Source organism: Pagrus pagrus (genome assembly GCF_965226575.1).
Source record: "Pagrus pagrus genome assembly, chromosome: 12".
Taxonomy (NCBI): Eukaryota; Metazoa; Chordata; class Actinopteri; order Spariformes; family Sparidae; genus Pagrus; species Pagrus pagrus.
Genome location: NC_140196.1, coordinates 3,548,199 through 3,563,016, shown reverse-complemented (window position 1 = coordinate 3,563,016; position 14,818 = coordinate 3,548,199). Strand labels below are relative to the sequence as shown.

The following is a 14,818-nucleotide window of genomic DNA, read 5'->3' as shown; positions in this document are numbered from 1 at the left end:
ATGTGAAAAATGTGAAGCTGCAACATAAAGAAACGTTCAGTTTTAAATTATCTGTGTTTTTTTTACATTTATTCTGATGATTGGGTCGTACAGCTTTTATGATGAGGACACTTTTGAAGAAGCTTGTCGACCCGCCTGTCTCATCACAGCCTGACGCTGAGGAGAGCAGGAAACAGAGAGGGACAGCAGTCCGTCTCAAATCAGACTCTCCTGGACTCAGGCTCTAACTGAAAGCTGCCGAAACTTTGGTTTTCAGAGCAGCGCAGTGTGACATTTTCACCTGGTCGACCAGGTAAACAAGCTCTACATCAGCTTCTGATCTGTCACGTGTCTTTCACGCAGTAAAGATCTCCAGACGACACCAAAATATTGACGGAAAGACATTCAGAGTAATCTGGAGGACGCTTTGTTTCATTTCTTCTGCGAGGTTATGAGCCTCCTGCTTTTTTGCCACATCACGAAGTCTCGAAGGCGTTTTTTTTTCCTCCATGTTGTGGCTGACGCCGTTGCTTCGCTGTCTCGAGGAGAGATTTACGAAGTGTCAAGGACGACTTCGGTTTTCTGTCTGAATTCCAGTGATCTCACGGAAATGTCAAGAGACGCTTTAAAGAGTCACGGTAAAGGGTTAGAGAGGAATCTGCTGAGCGACTGAGGACATCTTGAACTTTTCTATCTGTTCGCCGCTGATCAAAGCGACGCAGCCTCCGAGTCATGAAGTTACAGGAGCTGAACCTGAATGCACAGATGTCAGAAGTTACGCTCGTAAGTCGAACTTCTGCTGACTGACGCATTTCCAGGAAAACTTGTCTTTCTAACACACTCAACAAATCTCACAAAGGATTAGGTTGTTTTCGGTGCACATAAAAGGTTTATTACGCTCAAACCTTGAGCACAAATTTGTTAAAATCTGTGTTGGGTTTTTTTAACAAATGTACTTTCATACACACCTTTCACTGCTTTAAAAGTGACCAGACGGTACCAAAAAAACAAGTATTTTCAACTGGACCTTGGTGTGAACTAACATCCATTGACACATCAGAGTTTTGTCTCTCTTTTGTGTCTCCTGCCCACACACAGAGAGAGAGACGGCCACGAGTATCTTAAAAAGCCCTGAAATCTGCAGACAGACATTAAACTGTGATTCATCTGGAGTTTTCATTTAATTGCACCTTTTAAGCCGAGACTTTTCATCCTGACCCCTGACGCTCTGTGTAACGTGCCGAAGTGTTTGATGTAAAAGAAGTTAGAAAACGCCATCAGGGTGAGATCATTGAACGAGACGCTCGCACATGAGAGGAAAATGTCTAAATCATTAAATGTTGTTGTTGCACTTTTGAATGAAAGAATTTTTAACCCAGGCGTCCACGGATGTGTTTAAGCGTTACATTTCTTTTTGCTGCAACTTTATTTTTCAACTTTAGGATGTGACAACGCTGTGCTGATGGTCCGGTCAGGCTCAGGCACCCAAACGACTTGGTTAGGGTGAGGAACACATCACGTTCTGGCTTAAAATGCTCAGTTTGGTCGCCACAAACACGTCTAGATGGTTTCACACGTACAAATGTTGAAACGCTGTCTTGAACAGTGGTTGCTGGCTGCAACACCACCACTATACCAACATGAAAGCCATCTCATATACATATGTCAGACGTGCTTGGCGAGGCTGGGCGTGGCGTGGAGCCGTGCCGGTCCACACACCCGCAGCACACTGGTTGTAATCAGCACCTGCTCTCATACCCAGACCTTCCCTCTGCACGGTGCCAGATCATTGTCGCCAGCTCCAGTGGTACTTGGTTTCTCTCAGTGTCTTTAGAGTATATGTATTTAGAAAGCTTTCTTTATGTTCACGAGCCAGCGCTTTAATCCAGCTTCCCTCCTCCTCCAACTGTGCAAATGTAATTGCTGCTTTGGTGCCAAAGTAAAGAAAAGTCTCGGTTTAATACTCAGGGCTCTGTACTTCTGCTTTTGATTCAGACTTATCCTGGTTGGATCAGTCACATTTTTATTTGTTTTTTCTATGTTGTAGTTGAACTCTGAGGAAAGAAGCTTCTAAAACAAAGTTTACCTTATTATTAATCATCTAAAGCCACAATTAGATGTGTGACATCATTGCTACAACAGCTTCGCTTGTCACCCTAAATACACCTGACTTCTTCCATCATCAGGATCCATGCATTATTCCCTGAGAAATTAAATATACTACATATACCTTTTATCCAGACTGGCACCACAGAGTGCAGATGGTGCACACCTTAAGATCGACAGGTGCGTAGGAGAAGACCGAAGGCCGACATACTCCAGCACACTGTCCACTTCACTGGCAATTATGTTAAATGACAAAAAAACGTTTCGGTCCTTAGACCTTCATCAGGTTATACAGATTGGTACTGAAAGGGTTCTACTCAGGGTCGAGAACCATCCTTCATTCATCCGCTCGGTGGTTTTTGTGTAACCCCTCTTGACAGACAAAACGGGTAGAAACATTACACCCCCGTCGGAGGTGAAAATGTGTCGTATCTTTCTTCCCCAACAGATGCTCACGCTGAGCCAGAATGAGGTTTTTAAAAAAAATACTCTGGAGGAAAAACGCCGAGCGCGCCGAAGCCGTGAGCGTGACCTCGACAACCACATCACACAAAAATATTATCTGTAACATTTATGTTTTTCTTGTCTGAATGACAAGCGGCAGGATGGAAGGACGGAAAAGAAAGGGTCGTATCACAAAGGCCTTGAGTCAGAGTTACACCTGTCGCCGCAGAACAGACGAGCACAAAACCAAACGCGACAGCGACAATTTGTAAAAGGCCTTCAATCTCAAGCTGAGGAGCAGAGAAATCAGTGTGGAAATTACTCTGCCCTCAGTGTGAATGAGAACGAAGGAAAAAAAGACGGCGGGCAGTGTCCTCCTGTTGCATCCTGGGTAATATTGGACATCTACTTCGCCTCTTTTGTGATGCATGAGAAACTAGATATGTTTTTCTTGAGACGACAAAGACACAGATTTGTATTTTCAGGGGGAAAACACATTTCCTGCCTCCATCACTGAGGACAAATGTTACTGGATGGATTTGTTTGAAACAGAAGACAAAAGAAATGCTTTAAATAAAATGACCAACCGACACACAGATATACAGCTTGTCTGTTTGTTTTTGGTTAAAATATCTGTTAAAACATCATTTTTCTAACTCCTACTCACTCTGTGTCCGTGATGACGTAGCCGAAGACGTCGTCGTCGGCCTTCTTCCTGCCGGCTTTGACGTCCAGCTGAAGTTCGGGCACGTGCATCGTCTTCTTGTGCGGTTCCTCGTACACGAGCGAAGCCGGAGGCGGCGCCACCTCCTTGATCCAGCCCTGCACCTCCGACACCTCCTCCACGGACTGGGTGGCGTCCTTCTTCTGCACCTTCACCCCGGCCTCGCTGGTCCGACTCTGGACGTTCTCCAGCCCCACCTGGTGGCCTCTGGGCGACTCCAGGGAGGCGTCGTCCAGATTTCTTGCGGAAGGAGCGCCGTTGGAGGAGGTTTTGTCCAGGTAGGCGAGAAGTTTGGTGAAGAGGCTTCCGCTCTCAGGCTGAAAAAATAAATATGGGTGATTTTTATAAATGAACACGAGTTTCATTGTCTACGTTGGCAGCGGAAGTTAAGAGCTGACAAATTATTCAAATCTCGTGAACTTTGAAGACATCTATGAGACTAATTATTGACTGATAAACCTTTATAATGACATATAGATTACACTTGAGTAATGAGATATTGTTCAATCAGGATCTTTTGTCTCGCAGCTCAGACTGAACTGGTGGGAGTTTTTCCTGTCAGTGATGTCAGTGTGTTGGCAATCCACAGCTACAGGCATGAGGAAATAATTGCCTTGACTCAAAGACCAGCCAACCTGTCAGAGTTTACACTGAATAGCTTTATAATATGCTATTATCCCTTTTGCTGCTAGCTAGTAATTGCTCGTCTTGTCAAGATCCAAAAGCCTGCAAAGCTACGGCGCTGCTGGAGCCAAGAAAACCTACTCTGATTAAATCTGTTCCAGCTATGAGCACAAAAATCTTTAGAGTTTCAAATTGTTTTCAGGGACGAGCGAGATAGAAAATGGCTTTCAAGACCTTTAACTCTAAAATCCAGAAAGAAGGTCACACTCACAAGCAAATAGATCCAAAAAGCATCAATCAGAAACATCTCTATGAAGCTTAAAATCATTGAGTGGGATGAAATGTTCAAGATTTATGTTGTTTTTCCTGTTGAAACACAATCGTGAGAGCAATATTTATCTTTTTTATGTCACAAATGATACTAGAAAACATCCAGAACCACACGCCGTGACTACAGCTCCTCATTAATAACATTTCCTAAGAAGAAGCATCTCCCATTCAACAATATTCTGCCTGCGTCTGTTACTGTATGTTATCTGACGTTACAGATTCTTGGAAGGAACAAACAATCCACTGAAAATCAGTCGACAAAAAGACAAACCATGAAATGGTGCAGGCAGCACGCTGACATTTATTAAAAGCTAAGCTAACGTGCTGCTATCAGGTGGACAGAGTAAGTTAGAAGCGTAATGTTGGCAGTCAACCATCTAAATCTCTCTCTGGGTGAACACTGAAGTAATATCACTACATTATCTGATGTATGTTGCGTGAGTGACTGGGTTTTGCAGCCCTGCTGAGGAGAGAACGGGTGGCGATGCTAATGCTAGGTGAGCAGGAATGACTTAACGTATTGTGAGTCTGTTGTGTTGCTGCATTACTTCACTATGTGTGTGAACAAGTAAACCTTTACTTCACTAACCTCGCCACAGACAAGAAAGACAGCTGAGACTGTGCTAACTGTGCACAACAAGACGCTCACGATGCTTAAAAGACATGAAAATTAAAAATGCAAGAAATAAACAAGACTTAACTTTCACTGACAGAAAACAAACTAACATGTCTGAAGTTCTTTATTATCGGTTATCGGCCGTTGAAGTTAAACAGAGCTAATAGGTCATTGACTTAACGAGCACAGTATCTTAAACACTCAGTAGGTGGTGGTATGCACCTTTAACGTTGGTTTGCAATACGCAAATAAACACACAGAAGAAGAAGAACCAAACATCGTCACGTACAATATAACGCAGTTGCACAAATCTCCCTACAGCTGCAGAATACCTTCATGTTCGCTTAAAACATAGGAAAGGAGCAGAAATCGCAGGTTATCTTATCGCTATCGGACATGAGAAGCTGGTTATTATCAGTTATTGTGAAAAAAATCCACATCGTGTTCACAGATGAAGGTTTATTCAGTTTAAGTCCTGTTTGCCGACTTCCTTCCTCATTCTCCGACTCTTACAGCAACAGGTGATCACCTGAAATGCCACCTCTCCTTCAGTAAAATTGTGGATGTCTTTGATTTGAACATTGCTGTCAGGTTTTAGTGGCAGATGCATTCGTGTTATCGAAAAAGTACGACTTCGACATCGATGATATTTGTGAGAATAACCTGCAAAGTAATGATCTTAATGTGTGATTGAGTCTGGAAAGTAACTTCTGTAAAACTTGGTGAAAACTTGACTTCATGTTTTTATCTGTACAACCTTGTTGTTCAGCGTCTCTCACATGAATATCAAGTTCTTGCTAAAGTCACTTCATCTTCTGTACAGGACCTGATGTCAAATACAATTTCTTTAGAAAACTGCAGGCTGTGTGGGGTTCATTACCTTCTTCATGCAGACTATCATATAAGTGCTTATAATATCAGCCTTCACTCTGACATTCAAACCTTTCTTTTCTTTCTCACCACCGACTGAATGCTCACCTCGTCCTTCACATTTTGCTCCTCGGTGTCCGCGTGTCGCTCTGTCGGGAGAAAGAGAGTGAGAAGCATTCATACATGTGTCTGATCGTCAGAGAGGAGGACAGTCAGAGAGACAACTTTGGTCTTAATCAAACGGGCTGAAAGGCAGCTTCACACATTTCAAGGACGGTTTTGAATCGCAAATTCATCCTCGATTAATATTTAACAGAATTTGCTGCCGTGATAAATTAGTCGTAGACTGATTTTTCGTAACCAAACACTGAACAAAACACTCGTGGATCATGTTCGCAGCTTCCTGAACAAGCCAAGCCCGGGCTTTTCCATATGGTTAATTATTTTCAGCCGTATTTAAGCAACTTCTTGAACACTTTGGAGGGATTTGAGCCCGAGTAGTCTCAGTGCAGCCCATTAAAACTGACTGTGTTTATACTGAGCCGAACAGGATTTATGTTCATTGATTTCCATGTTGCACTCTTGTGGCGAGCAGCTTCAGAGCTCCTTCTTTTGTTTAATCCCTCCTACGCAGTTTTGAGTTTATCACACGCTTGTTTTTCCAGCTTTTTGCTCGATACTTTAATCGTGTAAAAACACAAAATGAATCACAGTAAAATTACCTTCAAGTGCTGCCGGCATTACAGGAGCGCTCTCCTGTGGCTTCAGTGTCGGAGCGTTCTCCAGCAACTTCTCCTCCTCTTCATCCCTGGCAGCCTCCTCCTCCTCCTCTTCGTCCTCCGTATCCCTCGGCTCTTCGCCGAGGTCTCTCGGTCCAGGTCTGACCCGGGTCGGGCCCCTGTTTGGTCCCTTGTCCTTGTCGACCACCTGCAGAGCATCGGCTATCAGGCGGGACAGTTGGTCCACGTCCTGAGGCGTCAGGGTGTCCACGTCCACGTGTTGCCTGCCGACGTTCTTCAAGACTTTCTCGATGAACCTCTCTGAAGGAGGCAAGAGAGCGAAGAGTCAGACGGAGAGAGTCCACACCAGAATATAGAAATGCTTAAAATGACCTACGTTAACTTGAAATCGAAAAGTCGACAGCGGCTGAGAAAACAATCTCACCACCAGGACCGTTTTTGAATCTCAACATGGCTCAGAGATCCATAAAATGACTATAAAACCATATTTTAACGAGCAGAAGCAGATAATGTTGCATATTTTTGCACAGTCATACCGGCTGTGTTGAAGGCGCCGGTTTCTGTTTTGTCATTTATGTATAATGACTCCTTGGGACATCGGAGCAATGCAGTGTTTGTCACCACGTGAAAATTCACAGCTTGCTCCTCTATTATACAACACAGCAGCGATTCAGCTCTCAATCAGCTGTACGCTAACCTTCAGAACCAATTAAAAACCGCTTCATGTTGTTCATGCTTACTGTTTTCATCCCGAATTAGAACTTTTGACAATACAGCCTGTAAAAACTGGTATTTTAGTGATCCAAACTCATGAATAATAACAAGTTCAATCATCCTCATGATGTTCTGACACGTACCATCCACAGACGACAGCGGGTCTTTGACTGAAGCCCCCTGAGCTCTTCCCGTGTTCAGAGGCCGGAGGTTCGCGGTCTCTTTCTTGAGTCCAGAGTTTTCTATCCCGTTGCCGTAGAAGGTTCTCAGACGGGACGAGGGGTCCTCCTCCTCCTCGGGGCTCACCCCCAGATGCCCGGAGAGATAGCGCCTCAGGGCGGCCAGGAGGAGGTCACCCTCGGCCTGTGTGGCGAGGAGCTGCTGCCCGGATGGAGGTCTCTGCTTCGGCAGAGCTAAGAAAGATGAAAGAGAGCTGGAGGAAGACATCCTCTGAGGCGAAGTCTGGGCCTTGGAGCGATAGACGTCCGCAGGGACGCCTGACTGGAAACGGTCAATCTGAAAAAAAAAAGTCCATTTCATTACGCTGCTTAGCATCGGCCAAATGAATGTGATGTGCAAACAAGAACGTTCAAAGCTTATTTCTAACCCTATCAATTAAATTGTAATGAGATTAATTAGTTTCCTGTCACCTCGCTACTGTCAGCTGCCTGAACAGGCCACAAACCTTAAAAAACAAAGAGAAGAAGCAGGTGTCGAGGTGAGTGTGTGCTAATATGCTAATTCTGGACAGACAAAAACATTTCACCTGCTCTTTGTCCGTCTGAAACTGAATCACACTGTCCTGAAATAATGAGCACGGATATGGTTGTGCATCTGAATACATAAGTGCACGTTGCAGAGGTAAAATGCCAAGTCATCCCGCCTGAGCACCTTCAAAGTACTGCTGTTTTTCTACACCACATTCACAGGACTCCCAGTCCAATGCAGCGTCCTACCCATCATGCAGTGTGTCAGACTACGGCGTCGTTTATACCCTGCAGGAGTGTTTGCATACACTTTCAAATAGTTTAAAAACTTGAATTACAGAATGTCAAAGTGCTTCACATGAAATAAATGACGTGAATGAATTCAAAGATCCACTCTGTTTTAAGATGTGTGTCAAATCCTGTTTCTGATGATGTTTTCCACAAAAAAAAGGTTATAATATCGTGTTTAAATCCTTGAAAGGGCTCCTTCTCCACTTTTTTTACTACTTATTATATACTCGTCACAAGACGTCTCCTACTTCACTGTAAGGTCCTTCAAAGCTATTTGTGATGTCACAAATCCTGCTCGTGGGCCCCGCCTCTTCAGATCAGATGTCAGTGAGCTCAGAAAAGTATTTACACTTTGAGCACTGAATGTGAAAACGGCCTTCTAGTGTCGAACTCTGCACGTACATCTTTCTACACAGTGAAGCTCAAATCTTCAGCTGCAGGAACATGAAGAAAAACACATTATTGGTTGGAGGGGGACTTTAAGAGAAAATGTAAACAGATGTTGTGCACGTATATGTAAGTACAAGCTAAAAATCAAAAGTAAGTAAGAGTCCGTGCTGTGATTCAGTGAGAGGAGGTGTTACAGTGCAGGAGACAAACTGTGCTTTATTATTCAAGACTCTCCTCATCTGAACAAAATAATTATTGACATGAAAATAGAGCCCTTTTTTTGAAAAACAAGTTATTCATCCATTTATATAATCATATTAACAGATCCATCAGCTCCAACAAAAGCTAAGAGTCACTCCCGGCTCCATTAACGCCCACCGAGGAGCACAGAAACGGTACAAGCCTGACTAACGGCAGAATTATCATAACAATGCACACGTAACAGTCATCATACTTCTTTATGATTTGTATGTGCGAGGGCCCCTTCTGAAATTTGTCACTGCCACAGTTGGACCCCATCGCTCCTCGTGCTCCTTTTCATTTCCACCAAACACGTGAACCCAAGTAGCAAAAGGCCAAGAGCCCCCGAGCGACGCCTGCAGGCCCCCGAGCCGTCCTGCTCCACAATCCCCCCAGCAGGAGAAAGGCCTCCGCTCATTCAGCCGCGCTGCGCTCCCCTCGGCCCGAGCAGCGGAGGGAACCGGTCACGTGGAGAGTTATTAATTAGAGCGGTGAACTCCTGAACTCTCTGCTGGTATTATTTCGCTCGTAACGGTCGTGCTGGGAGAAGCCATCAGTTAGGACGGAGAAGCGAGAGCGCGGTGACAGCGAAGGATGACACCGGACTCCCCGTGGTGAAGGTGTGTGTGTGTGTGCATGTGTGTGTCTTTGTGTGAGTTTTTATTCGAGTGTGTGCGAGTGTGCGCGCGTCTTTTTTTTTTTTTTTTGTCAAAAGAGGCAGGTGGCTGTGAACGGAGGACGAGCTTCACGCAGACGTTGGGGTAAAAACAAATGTCCCACCTGCTCCTCACTCTTTCAAAGCTGAAGCTCACAGAAGCTCAACGATATTTAATCGTACGTCTCTCATTCACTGTTTGGACTCTCTGAGACTTTGTATTACAAATGTATTACAGCAGAAGATGCAGGTACTAGAGAGTTTGAACATGCAGTGAGGAACATGATGTACTCCTCTGTAGGTTTCACCAGCACTGTGGAGCAAAATGAATAAAAACAAACAAGTAGTTTGGTCCCATGTAATTTTTGGAGGGCTGGTCCGGTTGTTAAGTAAATTTCCATTCCTGTAAAATGTCGATGATTGATTATGCTTTTATAATCCAGCAACACAGAGACCCACAGAGGCCCCAGACAAGGCCAAACGGAGCATCCAGGAAACCCCTCACCTTGCCCTGGGTGCTCAGACCGGAGGCAGGCGACGTCTTGGGAAGGAGGCCGAGACGTTGGAGGTACGCCTGCAGATTTCTGCTGAGCTCCACCTCCACCGGCTTCACCCTCTGGTCAGCCGGGTCCATCGCTTCAGCTGCCGGCCTGTGGGAGAGGAGGAACGAGCCAGGGATGAAGAGAGAGACGATGAACGCACATCACTGTGTTACTGCACGTGTCGCAACATAACTCCTCTTTCACGTTTTGATGTATTACGTGCGAAATAGGGTGTGATCCCTCAATTAATCCAATCATTAACATGCACTTTTGCATCTCTCGACTTTAACTTACATCGCACGTCACCGCCCCTGTTTGTCAATAACCCCCGTCTCATCACGGCTAATAATTCAGCATCAGTTACATCGTTTTGCTAATCGATTCAATCTTCATTTCTCACTCCTCCTTCGTCTTTACGGTTAGCTCAAACAAACAGATAAATGACTGAGCGCATAAAACATGAATAAACATGCTTAATTACAGAGTTGCAAAGAAAAAATATACATTAGTCATGTCTTGATTGGATTAAGAGACATGTTAGCATTATTTAAACATCCAGACATGATTCGAAACCACGACCTCCTCGTTAATAAAGCTGCTGTGAAAGCTTTCTGAGCTGCGTCATCTCTCACTCAGACGATGATGACACCTCGAGTTCGGAGGAAGAAGTGATTTGGTCAAAACCCACAAAAACTATTTTTTTGTCATTTGGTGACACTTGTCTGCAGGTGATCGTTGTTACCATGGAAACATGGCTCGTGTTAGCCTGAGGGTAGGGAGGTTGTTGTCAGGTAGTCTAACTTGCAGTGATCCAACACTTCAGACAAGTCTGAAATAACTTTGTGAGTCTGACCCAACGCAGGTGAAATCCCTTAAAATGTTTGGACCAAACAGCGGGACAGCGGGACAGTGGGACAGCGGGACGTCTCCAGGGATCACAGTGGTGCAGAGACACTGATGGGTAAACTGGGTAAACATCTGACCTGCTGTCTTCGGCGTAGACGGGTCCGTTCTGCTGCGGCCTGTAGGGAATCCTCCTCAGTTTGGATAACTCCTTGGACAGAACCTGCTGAGTGGTGTCATCCTCCCAGGTCCGACCTGCAGACAGAAACACGCAGAGAACATCAAGAACCACATTAAATTCATTTCTGAGTTAGGTCCACACGTTCGCGTCCCAGCAGAGAAGAACTGAAGTGACCTGTGAGTAACACTTCTCAAAAAGTGAGCTCTATGCATGAAAAAAAGTCGGGCCGAACCGCAGCGAGAGCGGTCCAGAAAGAAGGGCGAGAATTTGCTGAGCTCGCAGTAGTTTTCCTAAACTCATTAGGTCACTCATTAGCAGAGGAGACGAGGCAACAGCGCGGCGTCCTTGGAGACTCTGGTGAGCGGCTGGCTGTTGGCTCAGTGACTAAGCAGAAACCATTTCTCCTCTCCTCCTTCCTGCCACAGTTCAGTAGTACGAGCTTGATGAGCTAATTGTAAATTCAGTGTACTCACACATCTGAAACCGTTAACCAGCGCTGCTCACAGTGAGCGCGCTTCGATATCTGCATCACCAACGTGACAAAAAAGGGAGAGTAAGGGCGGCCACAGGAGGCGTTTAGCTTAAAACTGGATGTATTTGGTTAAAAAGTAAACGTTTGCATGCTAACGGGCGACATTTGACCACCAAAATCCTGTCCAGTAATGCTATCGTCGGTGTGGAGGCATAAAAATCTCTCTCAAGTGAATAATTTGTAATATATACAACTATTTAACAGATTTAATTCTGTGTTGCATCCATGTCTGTTCATGTAGCAACTTCTCCTCCACTTAACGTCACCTGATAAATCAGAGTCAATGTCCCAAACTTCATTGGTTGCATTTGTGCATCAATCGTCCTTATTTGATACCATTTATTATGCGACTGATATCTGGGACGAAGCAAAAACCTGTTGAAACAAGTGCACCAGAGGACAAAATGATGAGTAGTCTGATCATTTGTATCTCTTTCCTTCTGAGTAACACTTTTATTACCCTGCTGTTAAACTGTCTCCGCACCAATGTCAGCCAGACATTCCTGTGCATTCACTGGACTTGGCAAGTGAACAGTATCAGCGCCGGTGACAAGGCAGAAAAAGAAAAAAAAGAAAAAGAAAAATCTCTTCTGCATTTCAGCAAGAGTACAAAAGGACAAGTTTGATGAGCTGCTTGGGCATTCACGTCTGTTTCTTATGCTTAACATGCATCCAAACACAGCTTTTTGGCAACCGAACAGAGCAGCAGGCGCCAACACCAGATGGGGTGGCGGAACGAAATGTTACCGGAAATATGGCTGCGCGGCGCAAAGCACAACATGAACCGAGGCATTTGGCAGATGAACGATGACGTTCCTGAAAGATTGGAGTAATACAGACTGCAGCTCCAGATGTGATGCCACGAGATGTGGGTCCAGCACAGAGGACGCACACTTACAAACGAGAAGGAGAGCGCCACCGCCGTCAGCTGAGAACTCTGACTATCAAGTTTTCAGAAGGAAAGTCTGAGCTGAGGACGGAGACAAACCGAAAGGACAGTGAGGAGACGTGTTGGACTGATGGGTACAATGCCAACATCCCATTGAACAACAACAGGGTTAGGGTTAACACAACTAATTCTTCTCTTCTGCCTTGACGAGCATTGAATCTAATTAGGCGAGCCCGACTCGTTACAGAACATTTCAGCACCCGGACACCCTGTTTCGAACCCCCGCAAAAAGAATTACGACCCCAACTGCCGCGAATCAGGCACAAGCCTCTTTTTAACAGCTGCGCAGCGTGTCGGGCCAGCTTTCGCCATCAAAGAGCCATAAAACTGAGCTTTTAATGGCGGCCACGGTGGCTGAGAAAACGGGCGTTAGCGGCGGGTGAACAGACGGCATCTGACACGACAGGTTAATAAACGTCGGAGCCCCTGCCAGGATATTCAGAGCGGCTCTGCGCTTCTCACAGACTGAAGCCACCGCAGAAATGTGGGCGGGAGGCTGCAGGCCGGTCGAGGTAGGAGTGAGATGCTTCCACATCTGAATTGTTGACTAACGGAGACTCTGTGGTGCAAAAGGGACGAAGGTGCAGGAGGTTTTCAGGGCATCTTCATCCACAAGGACCAACGGCAAATGAGTTTTAGTTTCTAGATGTCCAAAAATACAAGCAGACAGCAGTGAGGAGGTCAGAGGTCAGATGATAAACAATAAAAAAGCTCATTTTGCATTTTTCATCAGATACAGTAGTTTTCTGTTCAACCTTTTCCACATTTTGACAAAATTAACCACCGACGGCCATTTTCAGAAGCGCAGTAATTACAACCATAGGCAAAAACACAACGGGCGCAGATTTCACCAGCTTAGTGCTTGTTTTTATCATTTATGCAAATCTAATTTCCAAATCCCGAAGCGAAACCACACTCGGTGTCAGAGCAGATTCAGGCTTCTAGCAGGAAAAAAAGTTGTGGCAAGTTTTGTCCGAATCCTGACACTTAAACGACAAAATGAGTTGAGTCCCGATGGTATGTCACGTCTTTTTGTGTTTTTGAGTCGCTTAAAGCAGCTTCAGAATCATTTTAATGGTACGCTGACCTGCAACATGAAGAGCTGCGCCTTACACATCCTCACCCCTCACTCGGGATGCCAGCTCTTGCATAAAGTAACTTGGGTACGACCTCCTGAGAGACGCACGAAACGCTTTTACGGCTCTTCGTCACACCGACACCACCGACTATCATATGTACATGAACTACTCTGCGTGGCTTTTGATGAACTGAGCCTAGTAAAGTTGTAGTAAAGCACTCATCGTAGCAGAGGAGCCAGACAGACACTTGATGAGATCAAAATAAAACATATCGCTGCTTTAAAGGTGGAACGGGGAGGTCAAGTAGTGTTTCTGTGTTGTGTGCGAAACTGAAGAGGAGCATCGCCGCTGTGGGCTGACGGCAGCTCTGACCTTGGCTTTTTAAATGGCTTCACATCTGCAGGGCCTTTAGTTTGCGGTGAGAGTGGGAGTGTTTGTGTGTGTGTGTGTGTGTGTGTTTGTGTGTATGTGTGTGTGTGTGTGTGTGGGCGGATGGAGGAGTGTGAACACAAACACAGCAGCAGCTGTCTGAAAAAGGAAAGCCATTAAAGAGAGAACTAATGGATATGTTAAAGGATAACACCAGTTTATTACAACTATCAGGCTGCAGTTTAAACTTTTTTTGGTTTTGGACGTCAATCCTATCAATAATAATGTTATTATTAATTATATTATCACGCCGGGTTCATTCCCAGGGCGTAAGATACCAATGATCACCTCCCTCTCCGACTATTGTTTGAGACCGCGTGTCAACATTTGTGAGCGTCAAAACACTGGACATTGTTGACGAGACATCAGAACATTTTCCAGCCGTGTTTGTAGTGACAGAACCAGGTATTTTAAGGATCTATCCCTGAACCTAACCAAGTGCTTTTTGTGCCTAAACCTGACCAGACCACGAGCACAGGGCTGCGAGTAAAGCATTAGCATCATGTCAGTAAAATGTTTGAGCTGGTAAAGATGAGGCTTATATTTGCTTTATCAATAATTATAATATCATTTTTTATTGGTTAATTTTATATCATCTATAAATGTTGAAGTACAGAGTAACAGAAAATTGAAGTACTAAAGCGAAGTAGAAGCTAAAAACTGTCCACAAAAGTAACAGAGGTCAGTGCAACTTCAGTGAAAGAAAGAAAGAAAGAAAGAAAGAAAGAAAGAAAGAAAGAAAGAGTTGATGGCTCGTGTGTGTGTTTATCCTATGAAACAGATAAGAGGGGAGTAACTGTGTTATCTTCCCAGTGGACTGGTGGTGCCTGAAA

At 44.8% G+C, this 14,818-nt stretch overlaps 1 protein-coding gene across 1 annotated transcript in view; it reads right to left on the bottom strand.

Annotated features, from left to right (window-relative positions):
- LOC311266736 (receptor-type tyrosine-protein phosphatase N2-like) overlaps positions 1 to 14,818 on the bottom strand; it is a 205,473-nt gene that overhangs the window by 160,906 nt on the left and 29,749 nt on the right. Inside the window, exons 4-9 of the mRNA XM_084369258.1 lie at positions 10,956 to 11,070; positions 9,936 to 10,080; positions 7,291 to 7,663; positions 6,416 to 6,733; positions 5,802 to 5,842; positions 3,197 to 3,570 (exon numbers count right to left, since the gene is read on the bottom strand). Of these exons, the coding sequence (XP_084225384.1) occupies positions 3,197 to 3,570; positions 5,802 to 5,842; positions 6,416 to 6,733; positions 7,291 to 7,663; positions 9,936 to 10,080; positions 10,956 to 11,070 (1,366 nt within the window). The remainder of the gene's footprint in view (positions 1 to 3,196; positions 3,571 to 5,801; positions 5,843 to 6,415; positions 6,734 to 7,290; positions 7,664 to 9,935; positions 10,081 to 10,955; positions 11,071 to 14,818) is intronic.